General features: G+C 41.4%; 2 protein-coding genes across 3 annotated transcripts; one reads left to right on the plus strand and one right to left on the minus strand.

Moving 5' to 3' along the window:
* Positions 1-4,108: 4,108 nt before the first annotated feature.
* Positions 4,109-12,024, minus strand: tpk2 (thiamin pyrophosphokinase 2). 2 transcript variants are annotated; one of them, XM_086213868.1, is made up of 9 exons: positions 11,583-12,024; positions 11,470-11,501; positions 11,260-11,395; positions 10,247-10,310; positions 10,036-10,166; positions 9,773-9,891; positions 5,969-6,101; positions 5,732-5,828; positions 4,109-5,641 (listed from the first exon to the last, which is right to left on the minus strand). In XM_086213868.1, exons 1-9 carry the CDS (start codon positions 11,589-11,591, stop codon positions 5,595-5,597), a joined length of 768 nt encoding a protein of 255 aa, XP_086069994.1. In that variant the 5' UTR covers positions 11,592-12,024; the 3' UTR covers positions 4,109-5,594. The 2 variants fall into 2 exon arrangements, with proteins under 2 accessions (XP_086069994.1, XP_086069993.1); XM_086213867.1 differs by having other exon boundaries at positions 4,112-5,641; positions 11,260-11,501.
* gmeb2 (glucocorticoid modulatory element binding protein 2) lies at positions 12,024-22,464 on the plus strand. Its single transcript, XM_086213866.1, has 10 exons — positions 12,024-12,367; positions 12,729-12,882; positions 13,010-13,095; positions 13,765-13,889; positions 14,319-14,422; positions 16,202-16,359; positions 16,550-16,612; positions 16,922-17,059; positions 20,001-20,123; positions 20,262-22,464. The coding sequence occupies exons 2-10, from the start codon at positions 12,740-12,742 to the stop codon at positions 20,888-20,890; spliced, it is 1,569 nt and encodes a 522-aa protein (XP_086069992.1). The 5' UTR covers positions 12,024-12,367; positions 12,729-12,739; the 3' UTR covers positions 20,891-22,464.
* Positions 22,465-22,845: the final 381 nt, after the last annotated feature.

The following is a 22,845-nucleotide window of genomic DNA, read 5'->3' on the forward strand; positions in this document are numbered from 1 at the left end:
TGCTCAACATGTGAGCCAAAATTTACACAAATGATGTGAAATTCACAAGAGGATGGACCATCAATGTATACGTAGAATATAAAAATTCGACCGCTAGGTGGGGCTATAATCACATATAATTTGCACACAACGTATTTATGCCATTGATAAAAAATTTCACAAGAATTTAGATAAATGAAAAAATGCAAAAGATAATATTAAATAAATGTTACTCAAGAAAACGAAAGCCCTGTATATTGGTAAAAGTTTGTCCGATTAAAATGAAATTGTCAAGTCAATTTTTTTGTATAGCACCAAATCCCAACAAAAGTTATCTCATGACACTTTACAGGTAGAGCAGGTCAAGTACCACACTCTTTCAATGAATTTACACCCAACAATTCTCCATCAGCAAGCACATCCTGCAACAGCAGCGACAAAAACCTTCCTTTAACAGGCAAGAACGTCGAGCAGATCCAGGCTCAATGGGGACGGCCTTCTGCTTTGAGGGAAAGAGAGCAGGAGAGCGGGGCAGAGACAAAGACAGATAATGGAGGAAGATAGATATGCAGCTGGAAAGAGAGGGACAGAGATAAAAAGGGAGAGAAACGGAAAGAGACTGATGGACAGACAGGGATGTGAGCAGGTGGAGCTACAGGTGGTAGCTTGAGCCTCTTCAGGTCTGCAGCCTCCTCCAGCAGCACCTCTGATCTGAGATGTGGTGAGCCCGAAGGCTCTAGAGAAGAAGATAAGTTAGTAACATATATATGATTTATGTATACTACATACATGAAGGTGCCTGATTGTTGAGGACTTTTTATCGTGTATCAGATGGTGTGGAGCTGCTGCTAATCATCTTGGTACCCTCACAATCAAGGTAGTTGTTTGTTTGGGGATGGATGCTGGTGGTGGTAGGGAGTTAGTGGCAGCTCATTTGTCCTCCAGGGAGGATGGTAGGATTTTTAGGACCTGGTTATGACACCTTGTATAACGTCCTTGAGTGAGGCTGGATTTATACCCTGTCAGTATGTGCCTGAGGGAGGCTGGCATGGAACATAAGGAGCATGATGGATCTTCACCAAGCCAAGGTTGGCAGGCGTTGGCAGGACATCATACGCAACTCTGATCGTAAAGCTCAACTGCCTCACCTCCATAGCCCACATATCCCTCAAGCTGATGTTCCTCTTTTCCATGCTGTCATGTCCACTGTCCCTGTTTGCCAATGGAGACTGCCTTGGTTCACCTTGCAGCCAACTCCAGGCAGCGCACTTCCTCCACTACCATCTTCCTCCGCTCTGGTGCTGTAGCCTTACTCCAAGCCAGGTGGGGAGCTCTTAGTCCAAGCCCTCCCCTTCCTTGGTGAATATGCCCCATGATGTCTGCATGTCTTTTTTTTTTTTTTTAAACCTGTCCTGTTCAATCCATGTTCCTGGTGCCTTGTTGTACTGAAGCAGTTTTACTCTGCATAGGAGGAATCTGATAAACTCCTCCTATTGCCATTTATGTTTAATTTTATTAGGAATGGTATTGGTTCATTGATAAAGCTACCGGACTGAGGCTCAGGAGTGGAAAGAAAGAACAGGGACAGGATAGGGAAGTCAGGAGGGGGGGGGGGGGGGACAAAAACAACAACAGCAATAGCAGAAAAAAACAAACAAACAAAGAAAAAGTAACAACAACAGAGAGGAGAAAAGGAAAAAAAAGGAAAAAACATCGGTTGCAGAATTTCCAGTGCAGGCTTACCATTTGGTTTAATATAATTTTTAGATAAACGTCTGAGTGTGTGTTTATGGGTCAGTTGTGCGCCGCATGCGTGTATGTGTGTATACGCATGTGTATGTGTGTGTGCTACAGTTTGTCTTGGATGCTGTGCGTAGCTGGCTGTAGCTGATGTGGGGGGGCCAGGACATCACACCCCCAGTCCAGGATAGCAGGCAGGTCAGGACCAGGCCACCAGAGCACCCAGAAACCCCCAGGACACAGGGAGCCCCAGGCCACCCCTCCCCCCAGGAAACAGCCACAGGCCCAACCCATGCCAGAGACGGGGCAGAGAGGACCCCGCTCCCGTCAGGCACCCCCCCCCCCCCCCCCCCCACGGCATGAGCAGAGTCCAGGGGCATAGGGCCCCTCTGGCCCAAGACCCGACCAGAGCCCCCCAAGAGGTCCGCCAGTGGCCATTCCATGACTGGATGGTTGACAGCACAGCAGCATACATTCAACCAAAAATTCAGTCGGGCATATGTGGTTGTTGAGAAGGCCTTTGGGAGGTTAACCAGGATCCCCACAGCCTGATCTTTTCATTATATTCTTACTAATTTTATTTAGAAAATTATGACAACTCCTCTTCCCTGACAGTATGTGGTTCATATTTTTATACTTCTCCAAACTCAGTAAGCCCGCTATCACACAAAACAAATAGCCAGACTGCACCTTGTCAGTCACAGAATCACTGCGACTGGCTAGAGCTTCTGGTGAGTTGTCTGTCCTCCTGCAGCTGGACCTGTCTGCTGCCTTTGACACTGTGAACCATCAAATTCTCCTGTCCGCACTCTATGAACTTGAAAGCTCAGGATCTGTTCTGTTGTGGTTCAAGTCCTACCTCACAGGTAGATCCTCACAGGTAGAGTGTCAGTGCTTGGTTCCCTTCTCTTGTCCTTATACACCACCTTACTTGGTGCAGTAATCTGCTCACATGGTTTCTCCTACCACTGCTATGCTGACAACACTCAGCTTTTCCTGTCTTCTCCACCTGAAGACACAACTGTTCCAGCTCGGATATCAGTGTACCTGGCTGATATCTCTACAAGGATGAAGGACTTTGTACTAAACCTGTCCAAATCTGAACTCATTGTCTTTCCAGCATGTCCAACCACAGATGAGTGTTGTGCTTAATTCAAACCAACTTGTGCCCACAAACTCTGCCAGACATCTAGGTTTCATGATTAATGACCAGCTGACATTTAAGGTACATGTGGCCTCGATTGCTTGGTCTTATCAATATGCCCTCTATAACATCAGGAGGATCAGACCCTAACTGACACAACAAGCCACACAGCTTCTGGTGCAGGCCCTTGTGGTTTCATGCATTGAGTAATGTAACTCTCTCCTAGCAGGCCTCCCTGTGGGTACATTTAAACCTCTGCAGATGATCCATAATGCAGCAGCACATCTGGTCTTTAATTTGCCCAAACCTGTGTGTTACCCTGCTGTTAATGTCTGTTCACTGGCTTCCATTGGCAGCTTGAATCAAATTCAAAGCTCTTCCTCTGGCTTACAAAACAGTGACAAGAACAACTCCTGCCTACCTGGAATCCCTCATCCAGGTCTACATGCCCTCTTGCCCACTATGCTCTGCCTGTGAGTGACAGTTGGTGCTCCCAGCCCAGTTTGGCTCTAATTCTCCAGCCAGACTCTTCTCCTTTGCTGTTCCCAAATGGTGGAATGAACTACCAGGCACAGGGAAAACATGCAAACACCACACGGAAAGACCGCGTGCTGAGCCGGGGCTTCAACCCAGAACCTTCTCACTGTGAGGCTGACCACTGCACTATCGTGTTGCCCCTTTTTAACGAGATGCAATGGGTTAAAACATGAAGCTGAACTTCACCCTACCCATTAAGCTAAAAAGGAGAAGCAGGTCTGTTATATTTTTAAAGATCATGAACAGTCTATGTGCACTACTGTAAGTGGGTGCCATTAATCTATTGCAGAAGAAGAGGGCACAAGTAGAAGCACAGACTAGGAGGTAGAGCCTTTAGTTACCGGGCTCCTCTACTATGGAACCAGCTCTCTCCATGGGTCAGAGAGGCAGACACTTTAACTACGTTTAAGTCCAGGCTTAAGACCTTCCTCTATGACAGAGCCTTCAGTTAGGACTGGTTCAGGTAGCTCTGAACCATTGATAGCTATGCTGCTACAGGCTTAGACTGCTGGGGGACACATCAGGTTACATGGAGCCCTTCCCTCCTCTCCTCTCCTCTCCTCCCCGCACATTTTTGGAACTGTCATTACCACTACTTGTTGCACTTTGTAGTTTGGCCTTGGTGTCTCGCAGTCTCTCTGTGTTTCCACAGATCCACCGGAGCTCCATCTCTCTCCTCCAACCGCCACCTGCATCGCCCCCCCCCCACCCCCCTTTTATTCCCTACTATTACACCAGCCCGCACTCCACCTTCCATGAACCAGTCTGCCATCCAGTCCCCCATCAAGCTGGCTTGCTCTCCCTGCCTCCCCTACCAGAAGCTTCCTTCTTCAGCTGTTATTAACATTTCCATGTTTCCCACATTTTGTGTTGTAAACTGTTTTCTTTTCCGTCCTGGGTGAGGGATCCCTCCTCTGTTGCTCACCCTGAGGTTTCTCAGATTTTTCCCTGTTAAAAGGGTTTTCTATGGAGTTTTTCCTCAGTCGATGTGAGGGTCTAAGGGCAGAGGATGTTGTTATGATGCCATGAAGCCTGGAGACAAACTGTTTGTGAAAATGGGCTCTACAAATAAAATTGCCTTGCCTTGCCTCTTGTCAAATGGTGAACAAATATGGAAAACGAGTGAAACGTGGAAACAATTAAACTTGTGTTTGTAAGAAAAAATCTTCTTGAAATAAGTATGGTGGTATTTTACTGGAATAGTATCTAACTTAGTGTCCATTCCTCACATTATACAGGTTTTTTTTGAAGAAATTTCATGTCGTAGAGAGTAGTATTTCCTGTATTAGAGATAATGAATACATTCTCTTGATAAATTATTGAACAGATCCCGATGTTTCCCAATATGCCAGGCTGAATTTAAGGGAAAAAAAAATATATCTGAACTCTATCATGAACCTCTTGGAACTGTTATTTACAAATGCCTGTTTCACGGCATACACAGGGGGAGAAGCCTGATGCATTCAACAGGCTAATGCTGCAGCATGCTTCCAGTCAGTCCTAAAGCTGGACATTCAAAATTTGGCGGTAGAGTGCCCATCTAGCAACTGAAGGGTCGCTGGTTCAATCCTTACTTCCCCGGTGACCATGTCAAAGTGTCCTTGTATTGAGCCCCTAATTGCTCCTGATGACGCTGCGATGGATTGGCGACCCATTCAGGGTGAACCCCACCTCTCGCCCAGGGTCAACTGGGATATGCTCTAGCCCCCCACCCCAATGGATAAGCGGTATAGATAATGGATGGATGATATCAATATCTGAAAGGTCAATTCCCATGTTGACTGCATTGAAGCGTCTCTGAGCAAGATGGCGCCATACAAGTAAGCTCCGTCATCAGGGTGGATGAGCGGGAAAACATTGTGATGTTCTGTGTGTACCTTTGGGTAAAATGTTGCCCGATAAATATAGCCAGTTGACTTTAATTAGACAAAACACAGAGAAAACTAGACACAGATCAATATTATGGGCATTAAGGTGAAAAATTGAAGGAAGAGGTGAGCCAGCACCTGACTATGATTGTCATGCTCAGGTGTTGGGCAACCACAAGCTACCAAAACAGCTTGAGTGCACCTTGGCACAAATTCTAAAAGTCTGAAATATTCTTGAGACCCACAACTCAAGTTGGCACTTGCCATTAATATAAAGCATCCAGTGTCTTGGCCTTAGATAGTGACTCAGTCCTTAAAGCCTCACTCTATAATGTCTGATGAAGTCCTGTCACAAACTCCTGGTAAAATGGCTCTGAAAAGTAAAGCAAAAGATGAGGAGTTTCTTTAAATAAATCTGAGGATGTGAATAGATGAGAGGGACATTCTATTGCCTGTAACTGACCTTTGTCTGGAACAATAAATGAATGTCTTAAGAGAAAGTCCAAAATCACCATGGCAGAATTAGGTTTGAAGTCATCTGTAGCCAGTAGTTCCTGAACCTGGCACCAAAACACACTTGTTAGAACATCATTTATTTAATCCTGAAATAAAACACTGAAGTTCAGTTCTTTTCACACCATGTTCAAATCACAGTAATTCACAGGAATAACACTAATGAAAACATGAGAAAAGTACTAACCTTATCTATGGGTAGGAGGTAGAAATCCTGCACTTCTCCATCGCCTACTCTGGGTTTGAAATCACGTGGAAGTTCCAAATCAAAGACAAACTGACTTTCTGCAAACACCCCCTCTCCATCTTCATAGGTGTAGCTAGAAAAGGGTTTGAGGTTTGAATCAGTTGACTACGGAATCCAAGGAGTCATTTATATATCATATTATATATCATATAGTCATATATATATATATATATATATATATATATATATATATATATATATATATATATACATATATATATACTGTGTATATATATATACTGTGTATATATATATACTGTATATATATATACACTGTGTGTATATATATATATATATATATATATATATATAATTACACATTCATATAATTTTTTCTTATATTAATGGTTTTAACCTCTCAATGTTAGAAAAACAGACTTGTTCAGATGTTACAATCACATGTGTGCACGTGAGCAACTCTATTATATGTGTGTGAACGCATCCAGGATGCGATGAGACCCAATTGCAGTTCACATTCACACCTCTAGTTCAGTGAACTTGGTGCAGTTCAGGAGTTGTAATTCACATTATTATTTTGGTCCAGTTTGCTTTCCCACTGTCAAGTACATCAAATGTTATGAACAAACGTGATCAGAATAGCGGGGCCACTGGAATTCAACTGGCATGTCTTTAAAGTTGTTACGAGTGCACACGTAAGCCCACTATTACATCTGCCAATAGGGATGGGAATTGATACGATTTTTACGATTCTGATTCAATTTTGATTCTGCTTAACGATTCAGTTCTTTAGTGATTCTCTTATTGATTTTCATTTGGTTGGTTAGTTACCTTCAGTATTGATAGCAGAGGACATGCTAACATTGCAGCTGCTGCTGGTTTGAGATTCACCAGAGCAGATCAAAAACACAACATTCATTCAAAGTTATCGGATGCTGTGTGTGCAAATGTTTCTTCATATTGGTAGTATTTCCTCCTTTTGATGAAATATCCACTTTGCAAGTATTGCAAGTTGCCTTGATGTCATCCTCTCTCGTGAAATCTAACCAAACTTTCAAGCATTTGTGCCGCTTGAGCGCCATGTTTCCTGCTGGCTGCACTGGTGGATGACATCGCCACACTTATTGTGTAGCTTGCGTAAGCATGGTGACGTCATTTGCACCCACTGGAATTGATAAAGAAATTGTTTGCAAATTTGGCAAATGATTCCAAGGAATTGAAACAAACTGGTTCTCAACAAAAAATGGTTTTCGATTCCCATCCCTAATCTGCCAAAGATTTATTTCTACCCTTAATAGTTTTGACCTTGTTCAATTTGTTAATTTCCCAACTCAATGCAAAGGCCATATTTTCAATTTAGTTTGCTGTTCAGGAGTCACACCATGCAATCTAATTGCTGTTGATCTTTCAATTTCTGACCATAAATGTGTCATTTTTGATATTCATCTTCAACAAACTCTATCCAGAGCCACTTCATATCCTTCAGAAACCTTAAGAATATTAATATCATTGAGCTTAAGAGTCTCATTGAGGGTCTAAGGGCAGAGGATGTTGTTATGATGCCATGTGAAGCCCTTTGAGACAAACTGTTGGTGAAAACGGGCTCTACAAATAAAACTGCCTTGCCTTGCCTTGCCTTGCCTAATTGGCACCTCCACTCATTTCAGCTCCCCTCACTCCCTCACCACTGCTGAACTGGTTGATCATTACAATGCCACCCTCCAACACTTTGTCCGCATTTCAACTCCCATTTGCTGAACTTATTAATAGACTCATCATGGCATCCAAGAACTCTACCCGCCCACTTGATACTCTCCCCACTGCCTTAATAAAAGCCTGTCTGCGAACAGTCTCACAGATTATTACATCCATAGTTCACTCCTCCCTTTCCACTGCTACTGTTCCACCATCTCTGAAGACTGCTTCCATCACTTCCATTCTTAAAAAAAAAACAAGTTCAGATCCTAATGACTTTAATAACCATCGGCCCATTTTCAATCTCCCATTCATCTGTAAGATCCTAGAAAAGACAGTAGCAACCCATCTACAGAACCACCTGCAGAATAACAATCTCTTTGAGCCATTCCAGTCCCCTTTCTGCCCAAAACACACACAAACGATCAAAATCACCAACGACCTCCTACTGGCTGCAAATTCTGGCCTTCCCGCCATCCTCATCCTCCTTGACCTCAGTACCGCCTTTGATACCATCTCCCATTTCATTCTTCTGTAACACCTGAAGTCTCTGGTACTGCATTACAATGGTTCACTTCATATTTATCTGACAAGAAACAGTTTGTTCAAGGTAAAAAGTTTTCATTCACAACCATCATCCTTCACACAAGGTGTTCTGCAGGGTTCAGTGTTGGGACCACTTATATTCATTATATACATCTTCCCCCTTGGAAACATCCTCCGTCAATTTGGAATTCATTTTCACTGAAGACACACTACATTTCCAATAAACCAAGCACACACACACACACACACACACACACACACACACACACACACACACACACACACACACACACACCCAGCTCTCACTAACTTTCTCCAAGGACATCAACATCTGGATGACTTAATGGAAATAAAAGTGAAGTCATTTTCATCGGCACAAGATTCACACCCTCCAAAACTCACCCCTGCAATATTTCCATCGACGATCACCTGGTCCATATCTCCTCCCAAGTCAACAGCCTTGGTGTCATACTCAACAGGGTTCTTTCTTTTTCGCCCCACATCAGTAAGATTACCCATACTGCTTTCATGCACTTACGTAACATCTCAAGACTCTGGCCATCTCTCACTCAACACAACAGCCGGGTCGTGGTCCACGCACTTGTCACTTCATGCATGGATTATTGTAATTCAGTCCTCACTGGTCTCTCCAAAAAACTTCTCCACTGTCTCCAAATCACCAAGAACTCTGCTGCCAGAATCATCACACGTACGAAATCCACCGACCACATCACCCCCTTTCTCATTCAGCTCTACAGGCTACCTGTCCATCTCCAAATTCAATATAAAGTCCTTCTCCTTACATTTATAGCTCTCCATAACTTGGCCCCCCCAATACCTGTCAGACCTTCTCCATCTCTACACCCCCTCCTGTGCTCTACGCAGCTTCTCAGATGTTCTTCTGTCTGTCCCCACCTTCAAACTGACCACGATGGGTGCCAGAGCCTTCAGCTGCTCTGCACCCAGACTCTGGAACTCTCTGCCCCCCCACATCCGTCAGCTTGACTCTATTGGACAATTCAAATCACAGCTCAAAACCCATATATTTCGACTTGCCTATCCGGTCTAATTTTCTGTCTTGTATTTTATTTATTATTTTTAATGTTGTATTATTTGCATTTTTTTGGATCCTTTATTGTAAGGTGTCCTTGGGTGCTCAGAAAAGCAGCAACAAATGCAATTCATTCTTATTCTTTTTATTATTAACACATCTTCTTTTGTCCTCCATGTGGCTTCAAACCATTTCAGTTGAAGCTTTGTGTCTTTTTGCCCCATTTATAGTTTTATTTTAAGTAATTTGCCTGCTCACCCTCTACTACCCAATCTTCTTCAATTGCACCAAGGTTCACTTGGAAGCAAACTGAGACCCCCATTTTGGTGTGAACCAGAGTCTGCTTGTTTGGTTTCGCCAGAGTTCGCGAGAGCCTTCACACCAACCTTAACAGAACAGACTGTATGCAGAAAAGTAAGCTCTAGAACCCTACCAGACAGATAAACTGCTGAGTGAGCTCAGCTGCAATATATGGGAAAAGACAACTCCCTCACCTCACTGTAGATACAGGACACGCCTTCTCAGCAAGAGCTTCTGGGATACATGCTTCTTCCTTACATTCTTTGACCAGTGTGTGCCTGATGCTCTCCCCAGCAGCTAGACCACCTGCTGCCTTCAAAGACAGAAACACATTTACTCTGTGTTCAGTCAAATTTTTAAAAAAAAGAAGCCTTGAGTGTATTTACAATCATTTTTAGGTATCATTCAAAATGTGAAATGTATCTGCAACCTATGGCACTGTATATCATGGACTAACCATGTTGTCCAGTAATCCAGGATAGGTCTGCTTTGTGGGGGACCGTCGTGCCAGCCACATGCTGACTTGCCCACTCTCACTGACAGAGTAACCATTGATGTGAACACCATACCGCTTCACCCCGAAAAGACCTGCTCAACATCAATCACAGCGAGCTTGCAGGACACTCAAACTGAAAAGGGTGGGCCAGCCACCAGGTTCTTCTACTTACTGGTAGCAGATCTTTCCATCCACATCAGGGGAGGGTCAGAGAATCTGGCCATCACACTGTACTTCTGGAAAACAAGAATATGCCCAGTTCCCTGGGATTCATATGATGCCTTCCTGCACATGTAGGATTCAGGATGCTATGCTAGTGTGCAAGATTGAAACCACATCATAACCCTCATCCAATCATTTCTTTCTCCTACTTCAGTTTAGTAATCACTCCAACACCTTAATGAAAGAAAGGGTAAGAAACCAGTAGGAGTTAACATTATAGTTCAGTAATAATATGGTAAAAGTGAGATCATACTTAGATAGATATTAGGTAAATGTTACATAATAAAATGCAACATCTTGATATTATGGGAATACTGAAAGTTATGTTACAGGGTAATGAAAGACTACAAACAATGAATAATAATGGGGGAAACATTGAGAGCCAGCAACACACTTGTGCTATTTAACAGAGGTAAGTATGGCAATTGTAAAATATGGTAATCTGCTGAAAATAAAATGGTAAGGTTAATGAAATATTTTTATTTCAACTTGTATTAAAGTGACATTAATGGTATAAACCTCATAATTATGAGGTAATTCAAAATCATAAATCTATGTCCCAATTATTGAGGGTGAATGTGCAAAAAATGATGTTTAACAGTGTGACTTGCGACCTGGCAAACCTTATGCTATGGTCTATGATAATCATGATTAATGTCATGGTAATATGTGATTAAACAAATATGAAGAATATGAAGTCAGTAGTTTCTGTTAGGTTTAACATATTTTGTTGCGATATGGTAGGTAAACAGTAATCAATATAGATTAAGTTTTTTAGTTTTTCCATTACTTTCAATTTTCATTTATTCCAGTGGAACTGTACAGAGATATCGGCCTAATCATTAGGTTAAGTACATACTGTAACTTAATAAAAAGCACTTTACACATCGCCATATTATTCTCATTATTATCTTAAATTGGTAACTTTCGCCAAACGTGTGTGTGTGTGTGTGTGAGAGAGACCTCATCTCTCCATCCTTTGAGGCAGGCCAGTGAGTCCTCGCGTCTCAGATCTTTCAGGACATTGTCAACGGCCTCTGACCTCGTCTCATATGAATCCAGGCCGTGGCACAGTGACACTACGCCACCTAGTGACGGTCTGAACACATCCGCATACCGTGACAATAAAGAAGCCACATGAGGAGGAATCCAACCAACTTGGGTTCCGTTTACCTCGAAACGCAAACAGCTCGCATGGCTGGAGCCTGCCAAAACACATTGCATCTAATGATTTTAGAAGCACTTTTCACACCGTAATGTTTTCATGTAATGCACGACTGGTTTACCTGGTGCATAAAAGTTGTTCATTCGGCGAAGGAGCTTCACCATCGTGTCTGACCAGGCCGTGTTAGCCATTTTGATTTAATACTGCGCATGTGTCCTTCTTAACAAAGATAGAAAATAAACCAGAGTATTCGCTCTTAAACGGCTTGCTTCTCCAGTCCCGGAAAAGCGCTGTTTTGATGAATTATTTGACTTAAAAACGAATTTCAGCGATGTAGTCAGGAGAGGATATATACATGTATGATCCTTTCGTTTAAACTATGGTCCTCCCCCTTAAATGCACACATTAATGTTGGAATTAAATCCGTCAAATATCATTATACCATCTACAGGGAAGTCAAGGCATTTTCTTAAATTTTCCAATTAACAGAAAATCTGTGTCTACGCACAAGATCAAACCTAAACACGGCGTAGGCGGAATACCACTTATGAGACGGTTACCTACATTCCTGAACAATAGGTGGCGATATTTGCTTATCTTGTTAGTCTTCGAGTCGTAAAAACGTAGAAGAAGTGATGCCGTAACTATGTACACAAGTGAAATTATTGGAAGATTAGCAAATGCCGTGTTAAGTAATAAGAAAGGAATATAATTGGCGGCTTCAATTTGATGGAAAAACAAAGAAATAATGTCAATTCATTTGGTAGCTTCCGTCACATTTTAGACGATTTGCTGTAGTATAAGTCAACGTTAGCTCTCACCGGCAGGCTAACAGGCTGACTTCTTTTTAACAACAGATGTGGCGACATTTACGATTAATGGTTACTTTTTAATCAAGACCCAAAGGTAAGCTTATTTCAATATCCTATGTTTCGACGTTTTATGGTCAATTTTGGTATGTAGCTCAAAGTCATTACAGCTAATACGAGGGTATACAAGTACACACGTATTTCATGACGATACGATAGGGCGAACATTCACAGAGGAATCGCGTTTCTCTAAATCGTATATCAACTTTACCCATTATATGAATAACCCTGAAATAATCCGTCTATTTGTTTTTGTTGCCCATGTACGAGCACTTTTCTCCTCAGTTTCATGATCACAACCTCTCTGATCTTGACATGATCAGAAAATCGCATTATTTGTAATTATTCATTTGTCTCATACGTGAACTATTATTAATAATGATGCATTTTTTCTTTAGTTCTGTAAACCATGGCGGCATCCGAAGTGGGCATGCAAGAAATGGGTGAGGTTGTAATCGTCACCATACCAGAAGCCGTGGGTGAGGACCTCCCTTCCGTGGTAGAGGAGGATAAAGCAGTACTGGTGACTGCAGAGCTGACCCCTCAATCTGGGTTGGTCATACTATATAGTATACATACTGCATGCACATTATTGTGAACATCAGTAGGGACACACACAATGGCATGATTTTTTTTTTCTGGAGATTATTCTGTTTGTCACTTTGTTGTGGATTTCCAGGGAAGATGTCCTCACAGTAACACAGGTGGAAGCAGACACGGAGGCCAACGGAGCAGATTCCTTGTCAAAAGAAGAGGCAGTCATTGGTAATGATTGCTGTGTTCACACTCCTTTTATAATTAATAGTGTAGTTGAACTCACACCAGATTGCTCTGGAGTTGGTGATGTGTTGGTCTGCTAGCTCAAGACTTTGGTCTCAACATCAACTTACTGATTTTGGAGCTTTCGTCCATCTTTCACAGTTTACACCCTTGAGCAGCTGGCAGGTTTAGTATTACTCAATCGTAATTATTCCCAATTGTGATCTACTGCAGTGCATAGTGATATATATATATATACATACATACATACACACACATGTATGTAGGTACAGTGAAAACATTTCTGAAGATGGGAAAGAGTTAAGGGGGTACCGTCAAGGAACTATATTTCATTAGATAGGAATTTGTTTTCGGGCAACTATTTTAATAATGCAGTGTGGAGTGCTACCTGAGTAACAATGTGGCTGTTGGGAAGAATTTATCAAGTTCCTTTTTTAACTGGTTGACTTGAATTTATCAAGTTCCTTTTTTAACTGGTTGACTTGTGAATCCACCAAATGCAAAGATTGTGTGAGATTTTAATTCACGACATTCACTGAGTAATTTTAAACAACGGAGTCTTTTTGAAGGTATTTTACAACATAAATTAGGTTGATCAGCCTGAAAGAGATAGTTTGTTGGCTATCTGACAATCTCTTTTTCTCTTGTCTGCAGTGAAGTTAACTGAGGAGGTTGACGTGGAAGCCGATGTGTTCTACCCGATCACTTGTGGAGACACTAAAGCCATACTTGTGTGGAAGAAGTTTGTCTGCCCGGGGATTAATGTAAAATGTGTCCAGGTATGCATTGACATTTTGAAAAAAAGTGTCTATTATATGAGCTATAAGTTCATGTAGAAAAGGGTGGTGTAAACATATTTAGGCTGATGTAGAATAAGTCAGTGTCAGCATTGAGACTGATGTTAAAAAGTTGTTATAAAAGTATTGAGGCTGATGTAAATAAAGTTGGTGTCAACATATTTTGGCTGATGAGGATGAATAGGAAAAATTTCAGCTGATTTTAGATGAAGTTGATATAAAGCTTTTTTGGCTGATTTGGATAAAGTGAGTATAAATATTGAAGCTGATGAAATAAAGAGGGTATGAACATTTTTATGTACATTACGATTATTATTTATCCTGATGTAGATGAGGTTGGTATTAACATGAAGTGTGGGATTAAGCTAACCATCAATATCTTGTGTTTGTTTGTGTTTTGTTTCTCATTAGTTCAATGAACAGCTCATCAGTCCAAAGGAGTTTGTCTGTTTAGCAGGGAAATCAACTCTGAAGGACTGGAAAAGAGCCATCCGCCTCAGTGGCACCATGCTCAGGTCTGAAATCAAATGCACTGTCAGTGAAATTCTCCTAATTTGAAGTTACTGGGTTCAGATTGCCTAGCCATGTTAAATGAAGATCAGGGTTATGATTCCTTTGATTTTGACTGGGTACCCTAGAAATATGTCAGGAATTAGTTGAAACAGATGTAGTGGGTTTTAAAATAAAATCTCATGCATGAATAATCTCAGTCTGTGAAGAAGACCAGTCTGTGTGCATGTATAAAAGTGTTTTTCACTATGGTTAACAAATCTGACCCCAAATTAAGTGTTTCTGCATTGGGCCATATTCCACTCCTCCACTAAATTTTGTGAAAATCTACCTGGTTGTTTTTGTGTAATCCAGCTAACAAAAAACTGACCCAATGGACGTTGATCCAAAAAAAAAAAAAAAAAACACTTACGAAACATGCAATTCTTCAAAAGAAACAAATGTATGGGGTCAGATAGCTGTCACAATCTTGAGAGCGTAAATACAAACTAAACGAGCACAGGTTCAGGAATTGAGGGCATAAAAAACATAACATTGAGAGGTCAAAAATAATCTTGTGGCAATTAAAGTTTTGTCTCGAGCGTGTAAATTGTGACAGAGAGCAGTTGTGAGACGGTGGCGCTGCTCGCTCTCTCTTCTAACTTACACGCTCGCTCGCTTCGGGATGTTTTTTTGCTCTCGATATTTTTTCCTGCCAGAAATACGTCACGGGGGTAAGGCTCGACTAGACGATTGCCGATCGAAGTTCGTCGGCGGAATACGCAAATATATATATACACAAATATATATATGTGTGTGTATGTATACATGTATATGTATGTATATGTATGTATATGCATATGTGTATGTATATGTATATATGCATGTATATGTGTATATATGTATGTATGATGTATATGTATATATGTGTATGTATATGTGTATATATGTATGTATGATGTATATGTATATATGTGTATATATGTGTGTGTAAATATGTATGTATATATATATATATATATATATATTTGTGTATATATATTTGCATATATTGTGTATGTGTGTATGTATTTGTGTTCATTTCATTTCTTTCGATTTCTATGCTTTTCATGATTATAATAATAAGGCTGACATGATTGAGATGTGTGATTCTTCATGTGGCACTAGTTCTGGTTAAAATATAAAATAAAAATAATAATAATATCCGTGACAAAGTGTTGACATCGCTGACAGTAGATAAAAGATGTTTACAGAGACCATCAGGCCTAATGTTCCTCTCCTGAGTGGGATGCAGAGGAATTTTATTGCACTCAGATGACCAAGTTTGGAGAGGATTAGGAGTAGTTTGCTCACTGAAAAAAAATGGCTTAAATAAAGTCTACAATCCGGCAGCAGTCTGGCTATTCTCCGTGCTCTCACGGAGAATAGCCAGACTGCTGAAACATCTGCTCTTGCTCTTGAAATGAAAAAGCATCTCCTTTTTGTAGACTTTGTTAAAGTCACGTTTTTCAGTGTGCGAACTACTCCTCATCCCCTCCTGAGTGGGACAGGACACTCCTGTGTCGTGATCTGGAGTCCACTTTTGCAAATGAATTGGACTTCATTTTAGAAAATGTAGCCTCGGACTGCTTAATCAAGGAGGTTTTGCATTTCAGTGGTTTTATGATAATTCCATGTGTAGATTCTCCCCCAAATGCCTCAGGATAACACTGACATCAGACAAGTTGTCAAAAAATTGAAACTATGCATTCTGATATTGTGTGTCATGCTTCCTAAAAAGCCTGTCCATCGTTTTATTCCTCAAGGAAGATAATGGACTCAGGGGAGCTGGACTTCTACCAGCACACGAAGGTCTGCTCCAACACCTGCCGTAGCACTAAGATAGACGTGGTGGGTACCAAAGTCTCCATGAGCAGTGATCAGTCTGCAGAACTGGTTTCTGCCACTCCATCTTCAGTGGACTGTAAGTAAGGGCTGGATCTGTCAAAATATGCGTCACTGAAATTGTTCACTTTATATAGGATCAGAATGAACACCACAAAGCCATAAATCTTTCATGACTGAAAATTTAACCGGGTAGCTATGTGATGTGTTCATGAAGTGAGAGGTGGCAACTGAGTGAGTGATGAGGTTGTGGTCTGTTTGTGTTGTAGTGAATGGAGCCTCATTTCCAGAGGTGTCAGAGGAAACTTCAGAGTGGGTCACAGCCATTGGAGGTGATTAGGAACCAGCATACACCTATTAAACTTTAACTGGACATTGATCAATTCGATAAATCAAAATCTGTAAATTTCTCTCTCTCTCTCTCTTTCTCTTTCTCTCTCTCTCTCTCTCTCTCTCTATGTATGTATATATGTGTATATTTTATATATATATATATATATATATATATATACATATACATATATATGTATGTATGTGTGTGTGTGTTTATACATATATACATACACGCACACACATATATAATGTATTTATGTACATACACATACACTCATGTATATATGTATGTATGTGTGTGTCTTCAGAGGACTCTGTTGCATTTTGGCGTGGGGTGAAGGAAGCAGGACTGCTGGAGGAAGTGGTGGAGGACTTCCAGAAGGAGCTGCAAGAGGTGCTGAAGGGGCTACAGGAGAGAGTGTGTGATCCGCCAATACAGGTCAAAGGTTAGAACCCCACTGGGCTGAGTTACCCAAGAATGTCTATCTCAGAAATCCACCCCAAGGAACAAAATTTCCAACTCAAACCAGAACTTTATTCAATGGCCCTTGTGTCATAATGAACTGCCGTCAAATGTTGATTGAATGCAAAGACCCACTGATGCGTCTGGATTCATGTGTTTAATAAGATAGGTCTACCCCAATCAAAGATATTGAGATTTGACGAGTTGTTGTTGAACCATTTGTTGACAAGGACATGATTATAATAATAACTGTTTGAATATATTTGGGGTTTTTTGGGGAGGGGGAGGCAAAAAAGTTTTGTTGTACAGGGCTGACAAAATTGTCTTTGATTACAGGGTAAGGGCTGCAGAGAGTCAAGTCAAGTCAGTTTCATTTAGATAGTGCCAAATCACAACAAAAGTTATCTCATGACACTTTACAGGTACAGCAGCTCTAGTTTCACACTCCTTCAATGAATCTACACCCAACAATTCTCCATGAGCAAGCACATCCTGCAACAGTGGTGATGAAAACCTTCCTTTTAACAGGCAGGAACATCAAGCAGATCCAGGATCAGTGGGGACGGCTTTCTGCTGTGACCGTTTGGGGGGGAAAGAGAGCAGGAGAGTGGGGCAGAGACAAAGACAGATAATAGAGGAAGACAGATATGCAGAAGGAAAGAGTGGGACAGAGATAAAGAGAGAGAAGGGAAGAGACTGATGGACAGACAGGGACATGAGCAGGTGGAGCTAAAGGTGGTAGCTTGAGCCTCTTCAGGTCTGTAGCCTCCTCCAGCAGCACCCAGGATCTGGGATGATGAAGGCTCCGGAGAAGAAGACGAGTTAGTAATACATATGAGTATTATTTATGTATGACAAATATAGGAAGACAGAGAGGAGTAGAGAGAAGCCCAGTGCACCATGGGAGATCCCCCAGCAGTCTAAGCCTATGGCAGCATATTTAAGGGCCAGCCTAAGCAGCCCAACTATAAGCCTGATCAAAAAGGAAGGTCTTTAGTCTGCTCTTAAAGGTAGAGAGGGTGTCTGCATCCTGGACTGAAACTGAACTGAACTAAAACCAGAAGTAACCCTGCATCCTGGGAGTGAAGGGTTCTGGCTGGGTAATAGGGGACTATGAGCTCTGTCAGGTATTCAGGAGCCTGACGGTTGAGGACTTTGTATGTTAGAAGGAGAATTTTGAATTCTATTCTAAATTTGATAGGTAGCCAATGCAGAGAAGCCAGTATAGGAGAGACATGGTCTCTTCTACTAGTTCTCGTCAACACGTGGGCAGCAGCATTTTGGACCAGGTGGAGAGTCTTTAGGGACCTACTGGTGCAGCCTGATAGGAGTGAATTGCAGTAATCCAGCCTGGAAGTGTCAAAGGCATGGACTAGTTTTTCTGCATCCTTTTGAGACAGGATGTGTCTGATCCTAGCAAAGTTTCTTAAATGAAAGAAAGCAGTCCTAGAAATTTGCTTAATGTGGGCATTAAAGGACAGATCCTGATCAAAGAGAACTCCTAGGTTCCTCACAGTCGTGCTGGGGGCCAAGGTAATACCTTCCAGGGTACCTGTCTCATTAGATAGGGTGTCTCTAAGATGTTTTGGGCCCAGGACAATGACTTCGGTTTTATCTGAGTTTAATAGAAAGCCCACTATTATCATTTAACTAAACTTTTAATTAGATATTTTTCCAAGTCTTTAGCCCTAGATTATAAAGATATTGCTTTAACAAAAAAATGGATTGTACAGACTAGGGCTGTAATCTCCCAGTCGACTGGTCGATTTATTAGTCAGTACGTTCTGGCTTGACCAAAATTCTGATTGGTCGATTTTTTGCCACGTTAATTTCATCAGGAGGAAAGCACCAAGTGCTAATGGGGGTGTTTTCAAAGCACCCCTGTTTCACAGTTAACAATCTGTCTTTGAGCACCCCCCTTGTTTTTGCTATTTTGGACTAGCCCGACCCGCTAGAGACAAACAGACTGAAGAGTACCAGAAGGCCGACTTCTGGTGGTTTGATGAATGTATATTTAGTTTTGACAGTTTCACTTAAAGTCAGTCCTCGTCCACCATGTCAAAGACATCTGCAGTGTGGCAGCATTTCATGAAAATAGATAATGGAAAAAAGTCGAATGCAAAGTTTGCAAACAACAGTTTTCATATCACAGCTCCACTACAAACATGGCGTATCACCTAGAAACGGTAAGCTAACTTGTCCACCTTAGGTTGCCGCGTCAGTTTCGAGTACATGAACATATCAGAATTGACATTTCAATCTTTTAGTCTAATAATTGTTTTGTTTTAATTGTAAAAATTCTTACAGTGGACTTGCCCTTTGTGTTTAAGAGTTAAGTTTTAAGTTAAAAGTCTACTTGTGTCTCAGCCGCGATGCTGAGCTCCTCTGTTCAGTCTCGCTCTTTGCGCAGGACAAATGACAGTGTTGGTCAATTATTATAACGTGACAAAAACAATTGTCTAAATATTCCTCAACAGGTTTTGTGCTGATAGTTGATACAGTATATTTTTCATATATAAAATTAAAAATTTGAGGGCTTCAGTCGACCAAGAATTTCTTTGGTTGATTACAGCCCTTGTACAAACAGGCCGACAGACATAACGCCTGTAGCTTTCGCTGGTGTGTAGGCATGAAAACACAACTTCACAAGACACAGTCTCTTGCCCCTTTTATATTTGGGCTGATAAAAAGCGTCTGCATAATCATGTCACATGATGTCATGATCTGAGTCACTTATGCTGTTTAGAATCTACAGATACAGCACTTGTGGATAGCCCTTACAATGAGCTCTTAATGATAGTGACATTTCTGTAGCCCCAGCTCACAGAGGTGACTGATGCTTCCATTAGAGTTCATTGCTGGATATGTTGCTTTATATTTTGCATGGCTGTGACTCATTTAACACCAAGTCTTTATTTTGTCAGATGCTGTTTTGCTTAATAACATTGTGCAGAACTTTGGAATGTTGGACCTGGTGAAGAAGGTTTTAGCCAGTCACAAGAGCCAGATGGATCGATACAGAGAGCAGTACACTCGCAGTCTTGCTGGTGAGTCTTCGTTAAGTTTCTACATCCAGGACAAAACCGTGTATTTTCAGGTTTAAAGCTTGTTAAAAAGTGAACTGTTATCATGAAATAAACAAAGTCTCAGTTGGTGATAATATATAATATTTTGTTCCTCTGCAGCTCTTGAGCAGCAATGTGATGAGCACAGGAAGCGAGCCAAGGAGCTGAAGAGCAAATCTCAGCACCTCAACAATGTCCTGATGACCCTCACCCCAGTCCCTGCACCCCCTGCACCCAAACGGCCTCGTATGATCCGCACCATCTCTGGCCCAGCTTCGACCAATGCTGCCCCTGCCCAGATTACACTGCCTCTCAACCAGCTGACTGGACTGCCACTTGGCAAGCTGCTGACTGTGGCAGCAGCCCCGGCTGGCACCAACCTGGGGGGATATACCCTATTGACCGCACCGCTCACGGGCTCAGAGCTGGGGGGTGACACACCTAATCTGACCGTGCTCTCCACAGCAGTGGGTCAGGAGGCCACAGCCAGCGTCAGCAGCTCGGCAGCCTCTACAGCCTTTGTTAAAATGGTAGGTTCTCAGTTCCAGCTGGTCACACTCCCAGGCCCACTACAGAGCCTGGCCACCACACAAAACATCACACAGACAGTAGGCAGCATCAGTGTGGTTGACACCACAGCAACCACTGCAGATGATTTGCCAGAGGAAGGCCAGGGTGATGGTGATGAGGAAGGTCAGCCAGAAGAGGCCAAAGAGGAAGTCAGGGAGCATCCATCCGTGCAGCAATGAAGTATGTGACAGCTGTTCTCCCTGTGTCCACTGTGCTTACCGATTTAAAAGACTCCTGGACTGAAGCTACATTTTATTTAATGTAATACATTCATCTTATCTGTCAATATAGAAAAGCCTTCCTTGTAGATGTCCTTCGACTTCTGAGATACCCCGTGGCCTCAAGTGTCAGCAATCAGTTTTTCAGTCATGATTTACTGGAAGTGCATCCATTTGTTTGTAATATACAGTGTGTGACAGAGCCGTTTCTTTATGGCTTAATGCCATTTAGGATATAAAATATGAGTATTGAGCAGTTTGGTAATAAATGGGTAGTGTTGAAAAACAAATTGAAGATATTTCTATATTAGTGTGTTTATGAGCTAATGTAGATATTGAAAGAAGTGTACCGTGGGTCTCAGGGTCTTCATCAGAGTTAACTCAGTTAACAACTATAAATTTAACAAAAAGGTATGAGGGACCAATGTTTTTCAATTTATTTGCATGAACACAGGAAATTTACACTGTGTATGTAAGAGGTGTTCAACATGGGGTCTGGGGGCCTCCAGTGGCCTTTGCGAGTATTTAAAAGACATTTTTAATAATAAAAATAATTATTTTCTTGTCATTAAAAAAAAAACCATCATCCCTAATATCTTTTTCAGTTTACACGTCACACTTTCACGAATTTTTTGGTCGACGATTTGCTGTCCTCATCTTTTTTAGCGGCGCACTGTGGTGGTTCGAGTGCAGTTTTCTTCTTTTCTCAACAGCATGCTCCACAATGGGCATGTGAAATAGCAGAAACTACACAACATAAAACAATGTGCTTAGACATTATTAAATTAATACCAAATTGTATCAGCAGCAGTGCCATGATTGTAGTTCGTTGAAACATAAATTAATTTACAATGTGCATGATAAGATTTTGAATGACAGTGTGGGGGATGGCACGGTGGCCCTGATACTTTCAGTTAACAAATTTACAATTGTAAAGCTGGTTGGGGTCATGAGGGTCTGGGGCCTCAACCCTCAGAATTCAGCATGCTGATACTTCATCAAGCCGTAAGACGTCACAATAATGAAGAGGCCTGTAAAAACAACAACAACAATCACTGTCTACGTTGAGTAAATGTAGGTATCATTGAAAAATGAGCTCAACTCGCATGTCTGTTGGTTGGCCACAAGATGGCGTAAGAGTATCAAAGTAGGGGACCATCTGTAAAGCCTTTATTTGTTTCAAGAGAGTAAGAACACTTTATTTGGCTTTAACTCATCAGTTTGTCCAGCAGGTTAAGATACTGCTGTAATTTTGATCCTGTTGGGTGTTTCTGTACAATAAGCTGAAAAAAAGAAATGTAGAACTAATTGTGTTTGTCCCCCAAAGTCAATGTAGATTAATGGTGACCTGTCTGTGAGGAAACAGCAGACATTTCCTTTAGGCTTTGTGCAATATAGACTTGTGTGAAGCCATCTGATAGAGACAGAATTAATGTGCACAGTGAAAGGTTCTAGAGGATTTCATTCTACACCTCCCTGGTATGTCAGTGAAGGTCATGCTCCATCCCATTCAGCTGTTTCGATCACTCAGTTCTTTTTAACTGCAACTCAGGAGAGATCGAATAAAAGTTTCAATTATTATAAAACTATTCAGCAATTAAACTTCATGTACCTTTTAGCATATGTTTTCTCAGTTTTAAATTGAAATGAACTACATGATCAAAAATTACTATTTTTCTTTATTTAGATGTCTAAAAACGAAAGTTTCACATCATAGTCACGTTCAGACAGGAACCCTGTCAGCCTTATGTTGACTAAAGAATATAAATAAAAAAGGTATGACGTTTCTATTCTTAAACCTCCCCTTCCCAATATCTTGAATTAAAAATAAATTCAAGATATTGTCCAACATTCCATTTGCCCAAGAGAAGACGTTTGTAGATGTCTTCAGCGTCTGAGCCGCACAAGCAGCTGGT

This window comes from Aulostomus chinensis, chromosome 9, assembly GCF_037954235.1.
Source record: "Aulostomus chinensis isolate RoL2024-O1b breed Wild chromosome 9, RoL_Achi_v1.0, whole genome shotgun sequence".
NCBI lineage: Eukaryota > Metazoa > Chordata > Actinopteri > Syngnathiformes > Aulostomidae > Aulostomus > Aulostomus chinensis.

Coding starts and splice junctions, on each gene's coding strand:
- tpk2 (XM_086213867.1), bottom strand. CDS start 11,652: ATGGCTAACACGGCCTGGTCAGACACGATGGTGAAGCTCCTTCGCCGA. Junction 11,502..11,582: donor GAACAACTTTTATGCACCAG/GTAAACCAGTCG, acceptor GTGTTTTGGCAG/GCTCCAGCCATGCGAGCTGT. Junction 9,892..10,035: donor CTGGATTACTGGACAACATG/GTTAGTCCATGA, acceptor CTGTCTTTGAAG/GCAGCAGGTGGTCTAGCTGC.
- gmeb2 (XM_086213866.1), top strand. CDS start 12,740: ATGGCGGCATCCGAAGTGGGCATGCAAGAAATGGGTGAGGTTGTAATC. Junction 13,096..13,764: donor AAAAGAAGAGGCAGTCATTG/GTAATGATTGCT, acceptor TCTTGTCTGCAG/TGAAGTTAACTGAGGAGGTT. Junction 16,360..16,549: donor CACTCCATCTTCAGTGGACT/GTAAGTAAGGGC, acceptor TTTGTGTTGTAG/TGAATGGAGCCTCATTTCCA.